Genomic DNA, 24,744 nt, shown 5'->3' on the forward strand with positions numbered 1-24,744 from the left:
TTCTTCCGGGTCCTTTAAAACGCCACTGAGCACTGAAATGAATAGCGGTGGGGCGGGGCTATCGCTCTATCCTTTTAATACTCAATGGTCTCATCAGATTAAGGAGGGGTTACCTAAAGAATACCATAAGGCCTCAATTATAAGAGGCTCTGGAATATGAATTCCTTGTCAGAGAGACAACTAGACAATCCAATCACTTTATTTATAAAACACATTTAGAACAACAGTGTTTAACCAAAGTGCCGTAGAGACAAGACAAAATATTAAAATACCAAGAGCAAAAACAACAATGGATCAACTGGCCAACATAAAGACGTGCATGCAGTGGAACTCTTAGTCAGCATGTTCCAACGCCAAGGAGTACAAGTGAGATTTAAACACAGCCAAGGTTTGGGAAGCTCCTCCTAACATGAGGTGGATGATGGCTCCACAGCAGTGGTCTATTTCTGCCCTGCAGGGATTTCAGCTTCGAGTTTGTGATCTTAAGAAGTTACTGCATGGTCAGTAGACCTCAGGACCCTTAGAGGTATTACAGGTGACAATTAGCAGTCAAGTATGTCCAAGTCCAAGTATGGTCATTTGTAATTACTAGAGGCCGCTATGTGGCCCTCACACCTTGAGTACGAGTGACACTATCCTGAGAGAGAGAGAGAGAGAGAGAGAGAGAGCTCCAGTGCCCACATCGGTGGTCAGACTTACCTTAAAGCACCCCACTGCTGGCCAGACTGTGAGAGATTGAGAGAGCACAAAGAAGCACAGTGTGTATCTGGGCCAAGAGGGAACGGTGAGGGAGAATTTGAGTTTCAGCCTGGCACTGGTCTCTCTCTCTATCGATTAAATTTCAATTCAAAGTCTCTGTCTCTCTCTCTCTCTCTCTCTCTCTCTCTCTCCACTGGCACAGCTTAAGTAAAAGTATCGATACTGCAATATATATAACGTACTCCGTTACGAGTAAATGTCTGTAAAAGTACATTGGCATCAAAATGTACTTGAAGTAACAAGAGTAGAAAGTACTCATTGTGCAGAATGTCCGATTTAAAGTGTCAAATGTATAAAATACTTTGCGTCACAACACATTGTGAGCTTGTAGATCTGCTATTTTCAAAAGATTATTATACATTTGAAAACGTTGAATTGGACCATTCTGCAATAGAGGGTATGCGTATGACATCATCATCATACCCGGAAGTTATGCAGGAACTCTATACCGAGTGGCAAAAAAACGACTTTCTGGCCTTAACAACCCATACGTCCAAACAGAAAAGTCCTATCTGATTGCATTAAACGATGTTAAACACCGTTAAACTCACTTTGCCACTCGATTTGCCACTCACTTCTATATTGAGTACTTTTGGTACTTTAAGTACATTTTGAAGCCAATACTTTTGAACTTTTCCTCAAGTACATTTTGAATCCGGGACTTCTACTTGTAACAGACTACTTCTACATTGCAGTAATTGATACTTTTACTTGAATGTGAATGCTTTTTTAAAATTCTGAGTACTGACACACACTCACTACTATAGTACTTCCTGGTCGTCTCTCTCTCTCTCTCTCTCTCTCTCTCTCTCTCTCTCTCCTCTATATCTCTGTCCTGCGTGGCCACATTTGTTCTTGTATTATGTCCTCTCTCGTGTTACAGCGCTGCCTGTTATCTAGCAGACTGTTCCCTGCTCTCATTTCTCCTTGTAATCCTGCAGCATAATTGCACTCAATTGCGCTTCATCTAATCTTTTTATTTCTTCTTCTTGTTCTTTATTTCCCCTGTGCAAAGTTTCTTTGCTTTAATCTCTTCTCTGGTGTGCTTTACATTGTTGGTGCTCTCTCTCTCTCTCTCTCTCTCTCTCTCTCTCTCTCTCTCTCTCTCTCTCTCTCTCTCTCTCTCTCTCTCTCTCTCTCTCTCTCTCTCTCTCTCTCCTGGGACCCTCCGTTTTGGTCATTCTCTCTCCAGCATGGGTTCTTCTTTCATTCTTTTCTTTACCTCGCTGTTCATGCTCGCAGATCTGCAAATATATCTGCTATTTTAGTTGCCTTTATTTAGAGCGTGAATGTGGTCTGTGAGTTTTCTAGCATTAACAAGAGTTTGTGACCAAATCATAACTCCTTTAGATCCACCAGAATATTTAATTTCCTGAAACGGAACCGTTTCCACGGCCATAGTGTTCAACTTCACTATAGTTTCAACTTCAGCTACAAAGATACAAAGCTACCAATAATACTGTGTATAGCTTTGTATATTTATTTGAATCTTTTGCATCGGCCAGTGTGAATGCACGTGCAGATGCAAAAGATACAAAGATGCAATGGCTAAACAGTGTATTTGTAGCTGTTGTAGCTTTGGGTGCAGTACTTAGTTTAGACAGTACTTGGTTTAGACTAGTCATTGTTTAGACCAGTCATTAGTCCTACAACTACAACCTTTCTCAAACCCTCTTGCAGCAGCTACGCACAAACGTCGGAGGGGTGCATACTTAGTTTAGACTAGTCATTGGTTAGACATGGGTTAAGGTTAGGTTTAGGTGTGCTGCCCCGTGGGAGGTTAGGGTTATGGTGAGGGTTTGAGACAGGTTGTAGTTGTAGGACTAATGACTGGTCTAACCAATGACACGCACGTCGGATGCATCTTCCCGTCACTGGCTTCCGTTGAAAATGAATGGTAGTCTGTAGCTTTGCATCTGCCTCTACTTCACCCCTGCATGGTACTCCTCCATCACTGTGTCCTCCTGGATCACTTCTTGCGACCTAGTTTGATCCATGCTGGACGCGTAGAGTTTGCAGATCTTTTATCTTGTTCACACTTGCTCTATACTGTATGTATGCTGGTTGGAGAGTCATGTACAACAGTATACTGTTTGGTTCTCCTCAAATGCTGTTTAGATTTTGACAGATCCATCCAACTTTCATTGTGGCACTTAACTGATTGATGTCCACCCAGGGGTCACCAACTTGTCCGCACACGGACAAATGTGTGGCAAGACTTGTTCATGTCTGTGATGATTTCTTTGAAGTACAATTTTGAGGTGTTTGTATACTTTACTTGTGTTTTTGCCAATTTCCAATATTTTTACTTTACTTCTATACTCCACTCCACTCCAACTATTGTACATTTATTCCACTACATTTATTTTTTAACACTTTAGTTTGTGGTTACTTTATAGATTTTGATTATTATTTTAAAAAATCTACTAGCTCCCAATGCGCCGCGATGCGACGCATTGTGAGCTAGTAGAATGGCTATTTTCCAAAGATGTTCATATACAATTGAGAACTTGAAATGTCACATTCTGCATAATGAGTACTTAATTACTACTTTTGGCACTTTAGTAGAGAGATGACTAATTTTACAGCAGGTGCGTATAGGTCCTGGCAGAGCAGCAAACGTTTAGAGAAGGAGGAGAGACCCGCACAGCACACCGCCACTTGCTGGTTCAAGAGTTTTATTTTAGATAAGAGTCATAGCAACGTTTCGGCCTTTCGGCCTTCTTTGGTACTTTAAGTACCAAAAGTGTAAGCCTACAGTACATTGTGATGTCAATAAAAAAAAAATTCCGCACTTTAACTTGTAACAGTAGAGTATATTTCTATATTACAGCGTTGATACTTTCACTGAATAAGTACAAAGTGTGAGTACTCTTTCCACCACTGCATGCATGTGGGGCTGCAGCGCTGGGACACTGCACTGCTGCTGCTGCGGTCCTTAACACGGCCTGGGGTCCTCTCTCTCTCTCTCTCTCTCTCTCCCCTCCCCAAACGCCCCTGTTAGGGTCCTTTTCAAGCCGAGTGGAGATGGAGGTTGACGGGCTAATAATGGCGGTGTCAGCACCACTTACGGGACAGTTATATCAGTATCAGCGCGGCATGGGGCGACGTTCACACTCTGTTAGGCTGGGTCGTGAACCGTGCTGCATGCATGGGGGGCCCCCGGGCTTAGCCACCGCATGCATGGTGTGTGTGTGTGTGTGTGTGTGTGTGTGTGTGTGTGTGTGTGTGTGTCTGTACATGTGTGTGTGTGTGTGTGTGTGCGGGTGTGCGAGTGCGTGCACACACTCGCTCGCACACTGGAATAAAGACAGGCTGCTACTAGGGGAGGGACACATACACATGCTTGTGCGTGGTTAACAGTGATATCCAAACAAAGTGGTCTTTGTGACACCCGCACACACACGCACACACACACACACACACACACACACACACACACACACACACACACACACACACACACACACACTGAGCACATAGTAAGCAAGCAGCATACGCCCACAACTTTTCTATAGCATGTTCCTGTTGATGTACGTTTCCGTCATTGGAAGCAGCTGTGTCTCGTTCATCACGCTTGGCTCCCAGGGTCTGATAGAGTCGGAGTTAATCAACGTGTCGGCTAAGTCAACGCCGGTCCTGATTAAGAGGCGTCTCCCGCTATCAAAGGCTTTTCCGCCCGCTTTGTTGCTCGCTTTCTCTCTCTCTGTCTCTCTTTCTCTCTCTCTCTGTCTCTCTTTCTCTCTCTCTCTGTCTCTCTCTGTCTTTCTTTCTCTCTCTCTCTGTCTCTGTCTCTCTCCTTCTGTTGTATCCTCATAGATGTGGGTCAAGTTCAAGAATGGACTTCTTAGACACAGTGACATCCTTGTTGTTAGTTTTTAACACAAGTAACCAAATGGAAGCCCTCGTGGGTCAAAACAATGTAACCAAATGGACCCTTGTGCGCCAACAAATCTATATGTAACCACTTCAACCCTTGTGGGTCAAAACAATGTAACCAAACGGACCATTGTGTGGGTCAACAAATCTATGTAACCACATGAACCCTTGTGGGTCAAAACAATGTAACCAAAAGTTCCATTTACACTCTGAGTTACAAATGGACACATTGAGACAGTTTCTCAGGCTGTATACAGTATGCTGCTCTTCTGTGTTTTTATGCCGGCTTCGCTCCCTGAGGTCCTGAGAGACTGACTGCCAACGGGCTGTCCAAAAACCAAGCCTGCAGCATCACTCCCAGGCACTGAATCCCATTTATATATACACGCGGCTATATCTGTGTTAATTATGCATCAGGGTTGTGTTTGTGGCGTCTGTCGCGCCGCCACAGCGGAGCAAACTATCACAACTCCATGGGATAAGAACAGGGATTTACCTGCCCGAGAACCACTGTGTTTTAATTAACGCCAGTAGTGGCGTTTCCTTAACTCATTTACTGACCATGACGTCTTTGACGTCTTTTTTCCCCCAACTAGACCGGTGCCCGGCTGTAGAGCACCGAGTCGGTAACGATGGAAGTTGGAGATTCATGCCCCACCCCGGCTACAGTATGCAGTACCCGTTGTACCCGTGTCAGAGTGCCCCTTTTATCCTATATATGGAGTTCTGTGTCAAGTATGCCCAAATAGTGTTGTCAGAACAGGCCATCTCCATATACTGTATAGAGCCTGGTCAGGGGCCATGTCCAGAGTCTGGGCATGGGCCTTTTGTGGCGGTTCTGGACAACCGTGGGTCCGACCGACTCGACACCGGGCACTGCACTCCCTGTGGGGGTGTCGAACGCGTGTGTCGAATTTGAAGTCGGTGGGGCGAGCGGTTCTCGAATTACGGTTTAGGGATAAGAGGTATAAGGCTGTTTACTGTAAAATGAATACAGTACATAACAATTAGCTATCCTGTAATAGATGTTCTTGCTGCTTGTTATGTGTTTTTGCCAAATGGATGCATTCAACCGCTTAACAGGGCCGTGAAATGGCTGTGATGAACAGCTATGATGCAAGATTTCTGCAACCTCTGCGTCCTAGCGCTTTCGGTACGGCAGGGCTTCAGTGTAGGTCTGCTTTCACGGATTTCTCCCAAAAATAAATGCACCTTGTCGAATTAGTTGTTGTTACTTATATCTACATATTTATGTGTGCTTCCGTGGCATAACGGGTATAATTATACGGGTATAACAGCTGACATCATGTAAACGTGAACCAAGACCTTAGTGTTAATTTAACTCCATAAGAGTGTACACTTATACCCAAATTCTACAACTGTAACTGTGTGAAAATGTTACAATGTACTTTGTTTGTATTCATGAGTGTATACTGCTATCTCATGGCGAACCTTCCCAAAGTTGGGTTTTGCATTAATTGGTAACATAACACGGCCAAAATGTACACCATATACCAGCCAGCATACAGTGATACTGATACCGTTCTTCTCCACCCAATGCAGAAGTTAAGTTCCTCGGTAACAGGTACGGTCGGTCGCACCTATTCCATCTCGCCCCCGCTTTTTACCGCCGACCTCACGCCGACCGCTTGGTGCCGCGGTTCTTGCATTCTTTATTTTGTTTTACTGAGAATAAGGTTAGAAATACGTTTAGGGTTAGACATAGTTTTACTGGGGTTATAAGTTTAGGTATAGGGTTATGTTTAGGCATAGTTTTACTGAGGTTAAGGTTAGGAATAAGGTTAGGGGTGGAGGAGGTAGGGGTTGTGTACCGTGTGTGTGTGCGTGCGTGCGTGCGTGCATGCAAGCGTATGTAAGATGGGGAAAAGGAGAAAGAGAAAAGGGTGGAATAGAAAAGAGAGAGGGGAATTTAAGGGCAGCCAGATAACCCAATCGCCAACCCCTGCTGTGGCAGAGCACTGAAGTCCGACGTCCGAAGTCCGACCCGCTAAGTCCACGGGTTCATGTGTGTTTTATTTGCATTGTAATCCCCATATAGGGAAATCATCCCGGCCGTTTCACTCATAAGGATATGAAGAATCAACCGACTGTGAGAAAACGCTAATGTTACTGCTGACGAATTAGTTACATTTTCGCTAGAAACAGACCGTGTCAAATATGACTGACTGTCTTAAAACCATACAGAGACAGCTCCCCGACAATAGTTGTTTGGACCACAATGCTCCAACATACCACATAGAGAAAACCTTCCGTGAACCAGCGGATGAGCGAGTGACGTCTTTACACGGTCACACTAGTCTCTGCTCCACACTTAACTGCCTCTCCACACACGGACATTCAATTTCCCCCTATTTCCCCCTCGCATCGTTCCCTTTCCCCTAATCATTAGCCCTCTCCCTCCTTTACACTCCTCCTCCCTCCAGCCTTCTCTTCCCTCCTCCCCTTTACTCCCCCCCCCCCCCCCCCCCTCCCTCTCTCTCTCTCTCTCTCGCGCGTCCTTACCCGGGTCTCCCAGCATGCCTCTCTCTCCTGGGTGTTCTGGGAGTGTGTGTGTGTGTGTGTGTGTGTGTGTGTGTGTGTGTGTGTGTGTGTGTGTGTGTGTGTGTGTGTGTGTGTGTGTGTGTGTGTGTGTGTGTGTGTGTGTGTGTGTGTGTGTGTGTGTGTGTGTGTGTGTGTGTGTGTGTGTGTGTGTGTGTGCGTGGCGTGTTGGCAGAGCGTGGGCGCAGGCGGCTCACAGACGGACGCACAGATGGGCGGCAAGCTGCGCCGGGCGGCCAGGCACACCTGCTCCACACACACACACACACACACACACAAACACACACACACACACACAGAGCCCAGCGCTCGCTGCCACCTTGCCTCACAGCCTGCTGGCCTGGCACAGTGGCATAGAGAGAGACAAAAGCATGCACATGCATGCACGTGCATGCATGTGCATGCACACAAATATGCAGTGTGTGTGTGTGTGTGTGTGTGTGTGTGTGTGTGTGTGTGTGTGTGTGTGTGTGTGTTTGTATATGTGTGTGTGTGTGTGTATGTGTGTATATATATATATATATATATATATATATATATATATATATAATGCATACAGTACATGCATGGTGTACATGCATCTTAATTTTTTTAATGGATGATTTAGTTCTCATGAGTATTTGTACATTACGGGTGTCATTTTTCAAAAATGTTAAAATAAAATAACAGGTTTTCTAAGATGGCAAAAACAGCCGATGGACTGCAAGCCCACGCCACAGCAGCACCGCCACACTGTGGGAGCTTGTAGATCGGCTGTTTAGGACTCAAGCGGTTACGTTCACTCATGTGCATCTAAAAGGTCAAGTTCACAGTGCTGATGAGGCCACATGGGGTCCTGGCTGCACATGGACAACTCCTTACAGTTGCACTCTATATACGCCTCTATAAAGAGACAGACAGATTCTCTCATTATATGACGAGAGGACTCAAGGATCTTGTGTTTCCTTTAAAGCGAACATTTTATAAATAATAAAATGTTGTTCATGTATTTTATTTTATTTTATTACAGAAAAAAAAATGAAATAATGTTGAAATAAAAGAGCCGCGTTGAACATCTGTGTGGGATAGCCGGCGGGATTAGGAGGGTGTGGAACATTTTAAGCGCATTAAGGATTAAAAAAAGGTCAGAATGTTTAGCAACATACCGATAAACCTCTTAAGCGAAACCCAATTGGGAGGCTGTACGCCGTTATCCTGTGTTTGGGAGAGGAGAGGGGGAGGTCGGGGGGATGGGGTGGGGGGGGGGGGGGGGGGGGGGGGGGGCTTTACATTTGTTCCAGCTGGGAGGGGAATGTCTATAAACCAGTGAAGCAATGGCTGATGCAAGCACGCGCGCGCGCACACACACACAGGACGACAGGGCCAAAAAGTCATTTTCTCAGTCAAATAGCTTGATTTCATGAGAGGACTGTAACTTGAAAACTAGCACCCGTACATGCCTATAAACTGAGTTGCTTCTTAGTGGGACCACTTTGTGCCACGTGAGAAGTCCTGGGGCGGTTTGGGACGACAGGGCCAAAAAGTCATTTTCTCAGTACCTTGGAGTTTGAGAAAGCATTGTGTTCTATAGTGTGCATGAGTCTCCAGCTCTGTGGTTGTTTGAGCTATAAGACCAAACACCAGTTAAATCGGGACGATATTACTCTGAGCCTTGCAGTAGCCTTAGCCTATACCTCTTGTCAACCAGAATTTATTAAAATAACGTCTTATTAAAAATAAAAAGCTATATTGTACACATGTATTATTATTATTGGATGGAAGCAGTGGCGTGCACAGACATTTAGAGGGGCAGGTGCTCAAGTGAAAAAAATGGTCACCTTGTGCAGCGCGTGGAACCGGCCGGTTGCCTTAATGGTGTGAGATTTATAGATTTCGGGGCATAAATATTGTATTAGAAACTTTTTATCAAGAATTGATCAATGTCACTATGGTCCACATACTGTACAGTGTACACTGTACAAAAAATAATAATAATAATCAAAAGGGCACATTGCTGTCCAGAGGGCAAAGGGCAGGTGCTCTAGCACCACCTAGTGTATATCTGTGCACGCCACTGGATGGATGGGTGGATGGATGGATGGATAGCTGGGTGACTTGGATGGACATTCCATGGATGGAGGATGGGTGGAGAGAGCTACGATGGAGATACTAGGGTGGAGGACAGCTGGCTCTGAGTTGAGGAGAGACGGACGGGGTCCAGATGGATGAGAACACCACAGAAGCTGTGCAGATGATGTTGATGATGAGGCTGAGGATGATGACGCTCACACAAGACAGATCACCCAAATATATGAAGGGACGTCAGGGAGAGAGTGAGAGCCATAGTGATGGATGGAGGGATTTGGACACAGATGTTTTACTTAAGTAAAGGTACCAAAGTAAAAGTAGTATAATCTTCCAATTTGTAATAAATAAAAATAGGGCTTAAGTGGTGTAATAGTGGTGTTATAGGGTGTTTTGTAATAGTAATCTGTACTTTTCAGTACAATATTTCACTCAGAGATTTAGGCCTAGTAGAGGCCAAGTATAAAGTATCAATTCATCAAGTAAAGTAAAAGTACAGTAGCTCAGAATTGAGTGAGAGAGAGAGAGAGAGAGAGAGAGAGAGAGAGAGAGAGAGAGAGAGAGGACAATAAGACAGGCAGACAGAGCACAGTGGGAGGTATACAGTACAGTACAATATCAGGCCAGGAGGGGTTCTGTTATTGGCTGCGGTGGAGTCATGTGATCTGTGGTCGGGGGGGGGGGGGTTGAACCAGAGACTGTTGCTCTTTAATGCCTGTGGGTGATATGTGGAAGTGATGCATCTCTTCTGGCTGCAGGCCTCCCAGCGGGATGTGGTTCTGTGGCACCTCCGTGGGAAGATGTGTGGGGAGAGAATATATACAGTATACTTCACCATTTTTACACTCTCGGATTTCAATTAACGCTCTGTGGAAGTACTTTTTTTTAAATGGATTTCATGGCTTTTACGGAACTGTGTGTGCGTGTGTACGTGTAATGCATCTGCGTTCGGTCCGTTCGCCCCGTGGGTTCGCGCTTGTACGTGCACTTCCGCGTGCATGTGTGGATTGAATTCACACACGCATCAATCATGTTATATGTATCTATCCCACGACCATGTCCAAATATGCAGAGGAGGCTAAGTCGTTTCTGGTTCACACAATTAAAAAAGTGCACCATTGTCACAGTGTGCAATTACATTTTTTACATCAAGTTTGTGGGCAGTTGTACAGCAGATTTCTAACGAGATTTTATCTTTTTCAAACAGTCATCACAAAGATTGAACCCAAATAGCTAAACCCCTCCCCAAACTGCAATGGTCCAATCACAGCTAAGCATAACATGGGTTAGACCTGAGTGGAATAGTACGAGAGTGGCGACACGCTTTGATCTTGCCGCAAAGCGGGTGCCTATGGGCTATAGTTCCAAACATTGGAACTATCCCATTGAGATAGAATGAGCACTTCCGCATTCCATTGTTACAATGGGAGTCAGCGCTATAGTGTCGCCACTCTCTTACTATATTACTCTTGGTTAGACAAACCGCTCCCCCAATAGTTTTTCTATATGATAAAACATTGTTTTAAAATAGAAATGTCATGCACATATTTTTCCTTGTTGAAAGAGATTTTGAAGGTCTGGTTCCAAAAATGAACCAAATGTGTCAAATCCATGATATTTACATTGGATCAATGAACGAGCCTCGCTGGAAAGTGTCCAAGTGGGAGTGTCTAAGTGGGAGAGGGCGGGGCTTAGCTAACGGTGAATTGTGGGGCGAATGAATGACAAACACAATGAGCTGCTGATCTAGCTACAACTAATCGGTACATCACATCAAAAACAAATGTAGCGACTTTTAACTCTGCAGATATAGTACATTTTGTGTATGTGCGCGCATGCATGTGTACACAGTATGCGTGTATATGCGTCGCTGTGGGGCTTATAGGGTCGAGAGGGTTCCGGGGGGTTCGAGACGGGGTCGCTGGTGGTGGTGGTGGCTGGGAGTTTGAGGTGGATCGAGGAGAACACAAGGTTTCTTTTTTTTGGGGAGCTGCAGGGCCATGATTGTGCCTGCTGTGGTGGGGAGGACTTTGGGGGTCTGCGGCCTGGAGATAAGCGGCTGGATGAGTAGCTGGGAGGCTGGGGTGGGGGGGGGGGGGGGGGGGGGTGGTGAGGCAGGGGGGTAGATGTGGGGTTGGGGGTGGGTGGGTGGGTGCAGCTGGTGGAGTGGTGATAACCAGCAATGGTGGAAAAAGTACTTTTTTTTTTTTACTTAACTAAAAGTATCAATACACAGAAATACTCTGTGTATCCAAAATGTACTTAAAGTACCAAAAGTATAAAGTACTCTTTATGGAGAATGTCTCATTTCAAGTTTTCAAATGTGTAATAATCTTTTGAAAATAGCAGATCTACAAGCTCACAATGCGTCGCGATGTGACACATTGTGAGCTTGTAGATTTTACTATTTTCAAATGGCTGAAATGTGTATAGGGCTCACCTCCTGACCTACCTGACGCACCCCCGACATGGAAATATAAATTGCATAAGCTATAAGACATACATTTACTATTTATCCACATATATTAACCTGACTATGGCATATATATGCAGCATAGGCTATATTCTGCATATACTTGTACTTGCCATATATTGGCGTTATGTTAATGTCTTTAAAATAAAACCATAGCACCACCATTAGCCTTTTCATGTCGCGCACCCCCTAGAAGGCGCACGCGCACCAAAAGGGGTGCACGCACCACAGTTTGGGAACCACTGCCCTAACTAATGCTGTGTCATATCATTGAATGAGTAAAACAAAAATCTACTCAGCAGTGGCAGTGATTCAGAATGAGTGGTGATGAAGTGCTGAGCGGTTATAATGGTTGACAAAGTGGTTTATTTTACCGTTAATTAGTTAGAAAATAGAACTGTTGGAATCAAACGTATGTAAATGGTTAACTGTATCACACAGGAATCAATCAATGAATACATTATCTTCAAAACGACGCTAACCTGTCGTCTCTGTCGCGAGGGATCACTTTTAAATTCCTGACATTTTTCCTCACATTGAGAACGGTGGTTTTTCTTGGGTTGTGTGCAGCCGTCCATCCATCCGCTGCACTGAGTTCCTGATAGTCTTGGTCGTGACTTACGGTAACTGGGAACCGTCGTGAAACCAAGTCCATCGTCACCTCCGCGCCGTCCATCATAGACGACCTGCATGATCCTTGCAGGATGGGATTGACTTAGTTTTTCTGTCAACACTTTCTTGGCTTTTTAGGGCTCCATTTTCATCACAGCTAAACCCCTTATCCCTTAACTTCTTTGCCTTTTTTTAAAAATATTTTGCAACTTGTCAATGTAGATTGGGTAGTTGAACTATTCAAAAATGTTTTTCGAAATAGTAAAAAAAGGCAAAGAAGTTTAGGGATAAGGGTTTTAGCGGTGACGAAAATGGAGCCCTTCGTGTTCACTGCATTTCTTAGACACTGGGGGGGGGGGGGGGGGTTTAACCACATAAAACCTAAAAAAATAGGCAAACATTCTGCAAACATAGCTGGTCTAACAGGCTCACATGCAGTGAACGGTGAGGGATTGTAGGTTGACTTACAACGCAGTGCAGCGTTCATGTGGTTAATGGGGCTTGAGTGACATGATGGGGTAAAGGGGTTTATATAAATTCAACAAGCTATCCAGAGTGCGTGCCGTTCCTTATCTTCAGGTGTTCCACAGATCCTCAAACTCTCTGCAGCGCTCGACCCTCCTGGACCATCGGCTGAGTTAGACCGTTTGATTAACGTTGGTGTAGCTTGAAGCACGCTCACCATTTCAACATCAATCCTCCCCTCTCTGCCTCCTCCTCTCTGTCGTTTGCTCTCTCCACTTCTTGTGTGATGTCGGAGAGCTGTACCTCATCTGAATTCCTGGAGTTGGCAAAGGAATGCCTTACAGCAGTGCAGGTTTCAACCTTTTTTCATATCAAGGTCCATTCATCATTTGAGCCACGGCCCGTCCTTTTGATGAGATTTAGCCTCTCACACCCAAAACTAAGGAATATTTTGTTATCGTTGGATAAGATTGTGCCCGGCAACCCGATGCCGGGCCACCTCCTTGGGTCTCAACTCCCCAGCCGGCCTGCCCGATTGCTCTGGTTCCTAAATCCGGGCTGGGAAAAGTTGGACATTGGCAGTGCAGAGAATTACACAGGAGGGGGGGCAGGAAAGGAGCCCCCAACCTCCTGGGCTGGGACGGGACTTCCAGGCGCTCCGAGAGGCCGAAAAGAGAGCCCTCTTCTCTGGACACCCGATGGGGAAGGTAGACGCCGATTTTCCTCCCCCTGTCCCCTCTAAGGGGACAGGGGGAGAAGCCCAGCATCTCCAGGGAGCCAGGGGCGCCACTGGGCCACCTCCTCTGGTCCCCACTCCCCAGCCTGCCTGCCCGTTCCATACATCCGGGCTGGGAAGAGTTGGACATTGGCAGTGGACGGAATTACACAATAGGGGGGCAGGCACAGAGCCCAGCGCCTCCTGGGCCGCCGACACTGAAATAATTCTCGTGCACACTCGTGCACACTCTTTACATGCTCACTTTGAGTTTGAGGGACACCGACCATCATACAACAACATATAAAATACTGTAGGGCTTAAAGTAGCTAACATGGCATATAACCTTTTAGCTGTCATTCAAAGTAAAACACACACACACATACACACACACTCACACGCGCAATTGCTAGAATTAAGCACACCAAAAACATCATATAAATAAACCTTGGGCAGTCAGTCAGTCAGTCTGTCAATTTGCTGCTGTTACCCTGAAGGTGAAACGGTGGAGTTTAGTCGCTGCTTCCTGCCAAGTAGTTCTAGACGTGTCCGCCTGCCTGCCAGCCTCCTCTTATCCACCATGAGCCTGCACCGTTTTCACACTCGCTCTCTTTCACACTTCTTCTACAGTGGTGTGTATAACGTTGAGTCAGCGCAGTCAGGCAGGCCTGTTTGTGACGGCTGTCAACATGACAGGAGCACTAGTAGCTTTTTAATGGGACTGCAAGTCATTATGATGAGGCCGATGATGAGGTACGGGTCAATGCCAGAAAGAAAAAAGAAACACATTGCATTGAAAGCAAAACTATGCAATAGCTCATTGTTTCCTTGTTTCATAAAGGCAAGCAGTGCAACATTGAACAATTGTATTCAGGATTTCAATTCAAATATAGCAAAAACAGCTGATCTACAAGCTCAAGCTCGGCTGTTTATGCTACGACACTAATAATATGCAATGTTGCATTCTGAACTCTGGAGTGAGTGTGGAAATATAGTGGCCCTCTGGAGTGAGTGTGGAAATATAGTGGCCCTCTGGAGTGAGTGTGGAAATATGGTGGTCCTCTAGAGTGAGTGTGGAAATATAATGGCCCTCTGGAGTGAGTGTGGAAATATAATGGCCCTCTGGAGTGAGTGTGGAAATATAGTGGCCCTTTGGAGTGAGTGTGGAAATATGGTGGTCCTCTGGAGTGAGTGTGGAAATACAGTGGCCCTCTGGAGTGAGTGTGGACATATGGTGGCCTTCTGGAGTGAGTGGAAATATGGTGGCCCTCTGGAGTGAGTGTGGAAATATGGTGGCCCTCTAGAGTCAGTGTGGAAATATGGTGGCCCTCTGGAGTGAGTGTGGAAATATGGTGGCCCTCTGGAGTCAGTGTGGAAATATGGTGGCCCTCTGGAGTCAGTGTGGAAATTTGGTGGCCCTCTGGAGTCAGTGTGGAAATATGGTGGCCCTCTGCGTCGTCAAAGTTGCACACCCCTGTACTAGTGCACAGTATGGCATTCAAACTCCATCTTAGCCCGTAGCACTTGCCCTATAGCCTCGACGACCTTACAGGCGTATGTATGCAAAGGCTCAATTTATGTAGTTTATATAGTATTTTACAGCACTCTATAGTGTACACTCATTGTACAGATATTCTACCATTAGACAGATGTTATAGGTTCTTAGCTTACTTATGATTCTATATGACTATTTTTTAAGTATTTGATATATTACCATGTGTTGTTCTTGCTTACTGTAAATTGCTCTGGATTAAGAGTGTCGAAGTGGCTAAAATGCCTAAATTGTAAATTGTAGCCTACTACTGTACTGTATATTGATGCTATACAACATAATCTGGGTTTAGACTGTCGCTGTATCTATTACAGGGTTGAAGGATTTATGTGTGATTCATGTTGCTTATCTGTGGAAAAATAGGATTTCCTACCTAAGCATTCCCTTTTTCAGCAGTAGATTATCAGATGCTTTAGATGGAAGTGAAGCGTGTCTACTCTACCTGATCTTCTTAAATGGCATGCGTTACGGTTTCTGAAAGCTTGTCACCGAGCCCAGTGGCGAAAATACTATACAGTAGCCTAGCCCTACAGCAAAAAATAATAATACTACAGTAGCCTACAGCAAAAAAAAAACTGGGGTCGTTTTCTCAACAGCTTTCGTTGGCCAACATGCATGTTTACGCTCAGTGTGTGTGTGTGTGTGTGTGTGTGTGTGTGTGTGTGTGTGTGTGAGTGTGAGTGTGTGTGTGTGTGTGTGTGTGTGTGTGTGTGTTTGTGTGTGTTTGTATATATTTGGGCACGTGCTCGGCAGGGCGCGGGCCCGCATGTTTGGAGTGGGTGCCGTCAGCTAGCAGGAATGCGGTGCTACCGCCAATGCTAAGATGGCTGCCAAGCTCTATAAGATGGCTGCCAGGATTCCACGGAGCCGCGGCGAGAGAGAGACACTAGTGAAAAGCATACGAGGAGGAGAGGAGCTCTCCTTCTTTTTTGTATGTTGTCCTTTCCGTCTCTCCCGGTCTGTCTGTCTCGCTCTCTCTCTCTCCCTCTTTCTGTGTGGCGAGGCAGGGGTTCGTTCGTTCGTAGCGCAGTAAGACAGGTCTGTTATTGTTTCTGCTGGGTAATCTGCGGCTTAGCGTGGCTGTGAGGAGAGCCTGCTGGCAAGCGTCTGTGTGCTCTGTTATCACCTACAGGCTGGCAGATAAACACCTCCCTTCTTTGCCTAGCTAAGGTAGAAAAAAGCTCGAGCAACAGGATGGGATATGGGCGGGTATAAGCACTGGAGATAAAGATGCCTCTCACACTCTGTCTGCACTCTCAGTCACATTATATACGCAAAACCTTGTGTCCAACAGACGCGCATTTGTGTGTGTGTGTGTGTGTGGGTGCGTGTGCGATTGTTACCACACACACACACACACACACACACACACACACACACACACACGAGTGAGAGCAGATCACCTGGCACAGCCAAGTTTTCACAGGGTGTGTGCACATGAAAGCGTTGGAGAAAGGGAGTGTGACAGACAAATAGAGTGAGAAAAAACCTAGGCACAGATAGACTGAGTAAGAGAGAGAGGTGGGTGTGTGTGTGTGTGTGTGTGTGTGTGTGTGTGTGTGTGTGTGTGTGTGTGTGTGTGTGTGTGTGTGTGCGTGTGCGCGTGCGCGTGCGCGTGCGCGTGTGTGTGTGTGCAAGGTGCTCTGTTTATGTTGACTAAATCCTACCAGCAAGAGGTATTAAGGGGATTAGGAAGAGGCATACGATGGCGTGGTTAGATACTAGATGCCACATAGCAGCGTGCCGTAAATCACTGCACCTTAACCCTTAAGACCTGAGACCAGATTCTACAAATCTGTCTCCTAAATCCTAACAGTTTTCTGAAAATCCCCATGTTTCTACTGTCAGTGGTGCTCCACCCTTTTCATGATATGTGCTTGGCCGCCGACCCCCATCTCACAATATGTTGTTCCAGGGACCCCACAGAAGCAAAGATATGAGTTAAAGATGTTCGCTCTGAAAGAATATAAATTCAAAGTTTTGCACATACATTTTCATGATTACATTACATTCATGATTACATTACATGATTACATTCATGATTACATTCTTTGATATGAGAGACATGCACGCACATGCACACACACAACACACACAAAAAATATATATATAGTGTAATAGCCGTAACAGGAATATATGCATTAACCACGCTATCCAAAATAGCAGATCTACAATCTCACCTTTCTCTCTCTCTCTCTCTCTCTCTCTCTCTCTCTCTCTCTCTCCCTCTCAGAATCTGGACAATCAGACAGCTCCAGTCAACAGGGTGACACAGACATCAAACCGCCGCCCAATGGTAGGTACACACAGCACATGTGCGCACGGCGCACGTACGCACACGTATGTCCATGTCTGCAGCACCATCATATCAGCATGCTATAATTGATTTCATCATGCTTATCATTGTTGCCATATCCCAATTATGGATCCAATTAGCAGGCACACTCACGCAGATGTTGGTCCACAAAAGCACTCGCAGATGGTCCTTTCAGGGATGTTGTTTTGTTTTTATAATCATTTTTTTCTTTCCACTTTCCGTTTTTTTTAGGATTTACTGTATCACGCTTTTCTGATTAAGTTTTTTTCTATGGCTCAGTTCCCGTTATTTGCAGCGTGTGTGTGCGTGTGCGTGTACGACGTGCGACGTGCGACGTGCGACGTGTGTGTGTGTGTGTGTGTGTGTGTGTGTGTGTGTGTGTGTGTGCCGTGCGTGCATATTGTGATAACATCCTTGTTTCTTCTGTCTACACTACAGGGCATCTGAGTTTCCAGGACTGCTTCGTCACTTCGGGAGTGTGGAATGTGGCGGAGCTGGTCAGAGTGTCACAGAGTAAGTAGAAACCTACCACCAAGAAGACCCTCCATGATCACAATTATACTAATGAGACTATAAGACCCTTAATGACCCGCTAGTGACCCCTAGAGACCATGCTGCATCGTAACACCCACCCAGAACATGGTGGTTATACTTTGAACCAACCCTCCATAAGGGCAGAGCTCCGAAAGTGGTTCTTTGGTGTACCACTCTACAAAAAGTGGTATATATACCACTTTTAAAAGTGGTATACCACATTATACCACTTTTTGTATGGTGGCATACCAAAGACCACTTTTGGAGCTCGGCCTCCCTCCGACATTTAGCAAAGGCAAAATAAAAAAGTGGATATTTTGACCTGAGGGTGGTAATGGGTTCACTCAAATGATTACAGAGAGTGACAAGCAAGTTTTGTAGTCAAATTCCAAGGCAATCTTTTACGTCTTGAACATTTGGGACTGATGACTTCTTGACTGACATTGTCATCTAATAGCAGCCCAGCCGCTACAGTGTTGGGCTGTACAGTACAGTGTTTGTTGTCTTTTACATTAGAACACAGAAGACATTGTTACCCAAGGTGACCTACCAGGCTTGTGGGGATATTTTTTGTAAAAATAAAAATTCTGCCACAGACATACAAAATGAGCATAGACAATAATTCCAGAAACACATAAAGAGCTAGCCCTGAATGACCATAGCAGGTCTGGACAATGGGGTCACAAATTGACCCATAAGGGTCCATTTGTTCCATATTGTACACTCTCAGAGTTAAGGGGGTCCTTGCAAATAAAACATTTGATAAGCACTATAGTACTAGTTGAAATCCTAATATGCCATAATGTTATATTACGACCGTAGGTCGCAGATTACTATGAAAACCTGCAAAACCTGTCCGTCGATCCGTGTGTCACGCCACCATATATGGCCGTCAGTCCGTTACGCCTGGCTCGTGACACTTCCCCGTGGTGTTGATTTTGTTTCCATGTAGTTTTCATCAGTGAAAAAAAGCTAGTCGACGGACATTTCTCGTCATAGTATTAGTCGACGAATTCAACACTGACAGTCCCTGTGTCTCACCCCCCCCCCCCCCCACCCCCCCCCCCCCCCCAGCTCCGGTGGCCACAGCGTCGGGTCCTAACTTCTCATTGGCTGACCTGGACAGCAGTCCAGGCTATTACAACATCAACCAGCTGGGGCGACGCTCGCTCGCCTCGCCGCCTTCCACCAGGTAAGCCCCGACGATACTTCCATCCGTCTTCAACCGCTTATCCGTAGTCGGGTCGCGAGGGCAACAGCTCCACCAGAGAGCTCCAGACTTCCCTCTCCAGAGCAACATTAGTGAGGGGATCCCGAGACGTTCCAAGGCCAGTGAGTCGACGTGTCTCCTCCAACTGCGCCTTGGTCTGCCCCGGGGTCTCTGCCCACGATACTTCACACCCCGAAAAAAACAGAGGTGGAAAAAGTACTATCATGCACTAGGGGATGCATGGCAAAACAGGGAGTCCACACAAGAGCATAAACGTTTTGTAATGATATTTATTATAATAAGATTAAAGAATAGCAAATAATGAAGTGTGGGATGTGAGGATATCAGTTATCAGTAATGTCTGCAGTGTATGGATGTGTGGAGAGTTGTGGGTGCGTGTTATATTAGTTGGTGCAAAACATAACTCAAACTAAAGGTCCGTTAGGCCCTTGAGCCAGGTGGCAACCTGTAGCAGGTCCTGCTTGCAGGGAGGACAGAGAGAGAGTGAGCTGCAGCCAGGAGAGCTCCCTATATAGTGCCCTAAGCTCCGCCCACCTCAGGTGAGCACAATTGGGCTGACGGCCTGCTCCACTCTGCCATCACAGAGGTTGCTGGCTAGCCTACAGTGAGGCAGAAGGGGCAGGGCCGTCACACCCCCCTCCATAAAATGAGGTTCCACCACATTATCTAAAAGGAAAACAAAACACAAATTAGCAACCAAGAACCAATATCATCCAAAACTAAACAAATCCAATAGCCACCTAATACTGTATAACAATGCCCCTGGATGCTCATTCTCCTATATAATATAATCACATTGTTAAAAGTAAAAGTATCAATACTGAAAATGTAGAAATACTCACTTGAATTCAAATGCGTCGCGATGCGACGCATTGTGAGCTTGTAGATCGGCACATATAGTCTGGTAATCCAGCCTGGAATCCTGATCCCGAAGACCTTTTGCTGCGTGTCCCCCCATCTCTCTCTCTCCCCATTTCCTGTCAGACTAGTGCCAAGGATACAGGCTTTAGTTCTGACATACTATTGATCCGAAACCTCAATCCCTAACCTAACCGGTAACCGCAAGCACGGGAGCAGCACATTTTCGCATCGCATCGTCCCCGCGCTTCGGACCTTTATTGTGTCGGAAAAGCGTGCACACCCCAATCTATCAATAAAGGCAAAAAAGCCAAAAACTATCTTTAAAAAAGAACATTGAAACATAATAAAAAAACATGATAAATGATAATGATAAATACAGTATGCATTACTGAAAGATACAGAGAAATGACTTGATATAGTGACTGCTACCAATCAAAAATAAATAATGTACTATGGATAAAAACCTTAATCATTTCATACTTTCAATGATGTTCAAAAATGTTCCACGTGTTATGATCAATTGGAGAACATGTATGAAAATGGTTTTGTCCTATAAATGCCCCAAATATCGGTTTCGCCAGATTGACAGTGTGGTTAAAAAAGAACGCGTGGAAACGACATGGAAACAATGATGGCAATATGACAACATCTGTTCCCATTGCATCCAGCTGTTTGTTTTCATGCAGATGAATGGGAGTCATTCTAACGGTTATGCTAATTAATTGTGATAGCTCAAATAATGGCAATCAGGCAGACGCGTAATCAATGGTGACGGGCCTACTGTAGTACTAGACACGCCCTTCACAATGTGGGTGCTCTCAGTAGTTTCTAAAGCACGTCATTAATATAAAAAGACAATGTGGGGGCTCTTTCTACTAGCATAACTCCTGTCTGTAATTATATACACCACAGAGTGACACATTATGTCATACTGTATACCCAAACACAGCTCTTTGTCATTTAGCAGACATGTGGCCTTGGTGTGGAAGTGAAGTCAAAGAGTCTCGTTTTCCCAGCCTGGGTTCTAGCCTAATTCGCTGCGTTCCGCTGGTCTGAAATGTCACTAACATTTCAATCTCGTGGAATGGAATGGAATCTCGTTTCCAGGACCGCACTGCGCTGCGCATCAAACGAAAATATCCGATCTACAAACTTGTATAGGTGTGATATTTTCGGCTAATCGGAATATAGGGATGGCTTCGCGCTGTGGTGGCTTCACGCTTTTAGATTTAGATTTAGCATTTAGATCTGCTATTTTCACTACTTCTTGAACATTTTTTTAATACTTTTTTACTCATCAATTAATTTAGAAAAAAAAATACTTTCTCGTTTAATTCTTTTTTTAAAGTAAGATATTTTTTATGTAGGAAATGGAAAAACGGGGACATTTACTCAGTCCGCAACACACACCCAGTGTCTGTGAAAAAGACTGATGCTAAAGCATTCTGCGCCAAACGGCACCAAACAGTATAGATAGTTATCAAAGTGACAGTTATGAGGCTTCCAGCTATTGAAGCTGTCGGGACCCACAGTGTTCGTAAACTGAACGGGTTGGGTATTTGTTGGGTAATGTTGGCATGAGAAAAACACCTGAAAATATGATTCTGTTCTGCCTGACGGGGGTGTTGTGTCGTTATCCTCGTAATTTATGTATGTTTATTTGTACTGATAATATCCCCAAAAGTCCTCAAGTCATTGAAGGAAGAATGTGAAGTTTTAGCGCCAGTAGCTCATGTATGCTAATCGAGTGTAGCTCTACTGCTGGTGGATAAAGTACACTACAGTGTTTCCCAAGCAGTGTGTGTCTGGACTCATTTTTGTATCGCGAGTTTATAACTTTTTTTGTTTTGTTTCCTACATTTTGTTTTAAATTATAATCGTTATAACAATTAATTCTATAACACGAGTAAATGAAAAACAAAATCGAAGTACCAAAATAAACAACTTTTAAGAAGTAGTGCAAATTGTCGTTCCACATGTATATCAGCTATATTCAAATAGTTTGGACAGGGAGACACAAACTAGTGAAAATAGCAGATCTACAAGCTATTTTCACTAGTTTGGGACACTCACTCATGTGTATACTTGTGTGCCTCACTGTTGCTCTCTCTTTTCCTCTTTATGAATGTGTGATGGCTGTTTCTGCTTTCCCCTGTCCCCTTCTCTTCATCTTCATCTACCTCTCCCTCCTCCTCCTCTCTCTCTATCTTTTGTTGGCACTTTAGGTCTGAGGTGGAGTTGTATGCAAACCTTCCACGGAGGTAGTTACAGTACTCACACGTGCATGCACACACACGCGCATGCGCATGCATGCACGCACGCACGCACACACTTGCATGCACACGCGCACGCACATACACACACACACACACGCGTGCGCACGCACGCGCACACACACAGCATCTTGCATCTTGGTTGTTTCTTTGTGTGTTTACTGTTTTCTAACAGCCTCTTTTTCTATTTCCTCTTGTCATCCTTGAGTCTCAACATTCTTGTGCTTGGCGTTTGTTTTGGTGACTTTGCTCTCTCTCTCTCTCTTTCTCTAAGTATAAATGCCACTTTGTGTAAAACATGTGTTAAATCTGTCTTTATGTGGTCTTTGGCTAATATAAAATGTGATTGATTTATGTAAACATTCCCCTGCTGTGCGTCGCTACTTGACCACTTAACCACCCTTTACTTAGTTGACCGGAGTGTACCCTAGGGCTCTATATTAGGCCCTCTCCTTTTTCCCCCTTTTCACCCGAGAATAATGGATCCACAAGCTCACAATGCCGCGTTACAACTCGTGGTGAGCTTGTAGATCTGCTATTTTCGCAATGGTTCACCTATTTTGTACTTTATTGTACGATGGTGTCCCGTAGCCAAAGAATTTAAAAGCTCAAAACATGTCGCATTGCAAATTTGCAATACGTTGTTATAGCTCCTATAGACGCAACGCATTGTGAGTTTGTAGATCGGCTGTTTGTGGCGAAGAAGTTTGGTGTGAAAGTGGTCAAAAGTACAGTTGTAACTCAAATCCAATTCTCTTCTTAAGACGGCAGCGGTTTACGTGGTTAACCCTTTAAAGACCTGAGACCAGATTCTACAAAATGTCTTCTAAATCATGAGAGTTTTCTGAAAAAACCTACGTTTCGGTGGTTCTCCAACTACTTCACGTCAAGGACCCAAAAATTATAGTAGCCTAAAGTAATTGGCCGCCGACCCCATCTGAAAATATGTTGTTCCAGGGACCCCCCAGAAGCAAAGATACGAGTTAAAATGTTCGCTGTGAAAGAATATATATTCAAACGGCGCCTTTTCACGATTTTTCCAAAAATAGCAGACCTACAAGCAAGTGCCGCACCATGAGCTTGTAGGCCTGCTATTTTTCAACAGCTAACGTTAAAAACTATACGGTTAAAGGTATATTCAGTGATTTCACTCAAAAAACCTTAGGTTTCGTTTTTGGCTGTGGGACCCAGCCTTTCGTCCAATCAGGATAGAGAGTCAAAAACGAAACCTAAGGTTTTTTGACCCCCAGGGGTTAACTAGGGACAGGGAGGAACTCCTTATATGGTCAGCACACTCTATAGTAGGGAGGATTATCACAACAAAACAAAAAAATAAGTGATATTTGAATTAAGTGAAATCACTGAATATACCTTTAAAGTGGTGTCCTCAGGTCTAAATGGGTTCAATCATATAGCCTCCTTCCGCCACCAACAAAATAAATAAAATAAAAGAATCATACAAAAATAAGTTTTACTCTTATGTACCTGTACACAAGATGTAACAACCTTGAACTTTGAACCTCTCCCTCTGCTCAACAGCTCCACCAAGAGGAAGTCGTTAGACGACAGCGAGCTGGAGAGCCCCACGGACGACGTCTTCTACCCGGGACGCTCGCCCGCCGCCGGCTCCTCCCAGTCCAGCGGCTGGCCCAACGACATGGACGCAGGTACTGAACTACATATCCCACCATGCACCTCTGTCAACAACCACTGCCCCGCCCCCATGCATGCGCCACTCTGTCTCGGCACCACTCCTTTAAAGGCCCTGTTCATTATTACTAGTCCAGTGTTCGGTGAAGATGTCAAAGTCGTACGATTTGTCACACACATTATCCTGTCCAGGACGATCCTCATCCTCAGTCCAACAATCCCAAAATGTCACCACTCACCACCATCCTCCTCTCATTTGGAACCATTGTAAAAATGCACAGTAAAATGTTGTCAATTACTCACTATACTGTACGTCCATCATACACAAATGCTAATGCTCTCTCTCTCTCTCTCTCTCTCTCTCTCTCTCTCTCTCTCTCCGTGTCCAACTGTTTCACCGTTAACAATACCCCTTCTCCACTTGCAGTGCAGCACCATTTGGCGAGTGTGCAGGAGAGGAAGATAAAACATGAAAACGATGGGGTACAGTTTCCGTACCATGGTTAGTTCGCACCTTCATTACACTTACATTGCATACTGTATAGCTTGTTGTGCATGTGGTTCGATATAGCACTCCTCTCTCAGTATGATGTGTCTCATGAATGTCTCGATGTAGTTGAGAGGATGGCATGTCCCAAAGACGCAGGGGTTCTGCAGTGTCACTGTCTATGCATTGATTGTTTGATTGATTGAAGTATTTATTAACCCTATGCAGAATTACAGTACATTTCAAGCACAACTCAATACAAAAACTGTGGACGACACCATGAACCATTACACTTGTTTACAATAGGGTCCAC

The 24,744-nt window shown here is 44.9% G+C and overlaps 1 protein-coding gene across 1 annotated transcript; it reads left to right on the plus strand.

Moving 5' to 3' along the window:
- Window positions 1–14,845: 14,845 nt before the first annotated feature.
- Window positions 14,846–24,460, plus strand: LOC310873682 (nuclear factor 1 X-type-like; the record flags this gene model as incomplete). The annotated part of the gene is made up of 7 exons (XM_083786231.1): window positions 14,846–14,861; window positions 17,312–17,374; window positions 17,834–17,908; window positions 19,004–19,121; window positions 22,247–22,282; window positions 23,834–23,961; window positions 24,372–24,460. 7 exons carry the CDS (start codon window positions 14,846–14,848, stop codon window positions 24,449–24,451), a joined length of 516 nt encoding a protein of 171 aa, XP_083642357.1. The 3' UTR covers window positions 24,452–24,460.
- Window positions 24,461–24,744: the final 284 nt, after the last annotated feature.

The sequence above is a fragment of the Protomyctophum parallelum genome (genome assembly GCF_964188405.1).
Source record: "Protomyctophum parallelum genome assembly, chromosome: 16".
Classification (NCBI taxonomy): Eukaryota; Metazoa; Chordata; class Actinopteri; order Myctophiformes; family Myctophidae; genus Protomyctophum; species Protomyctophum parallelum.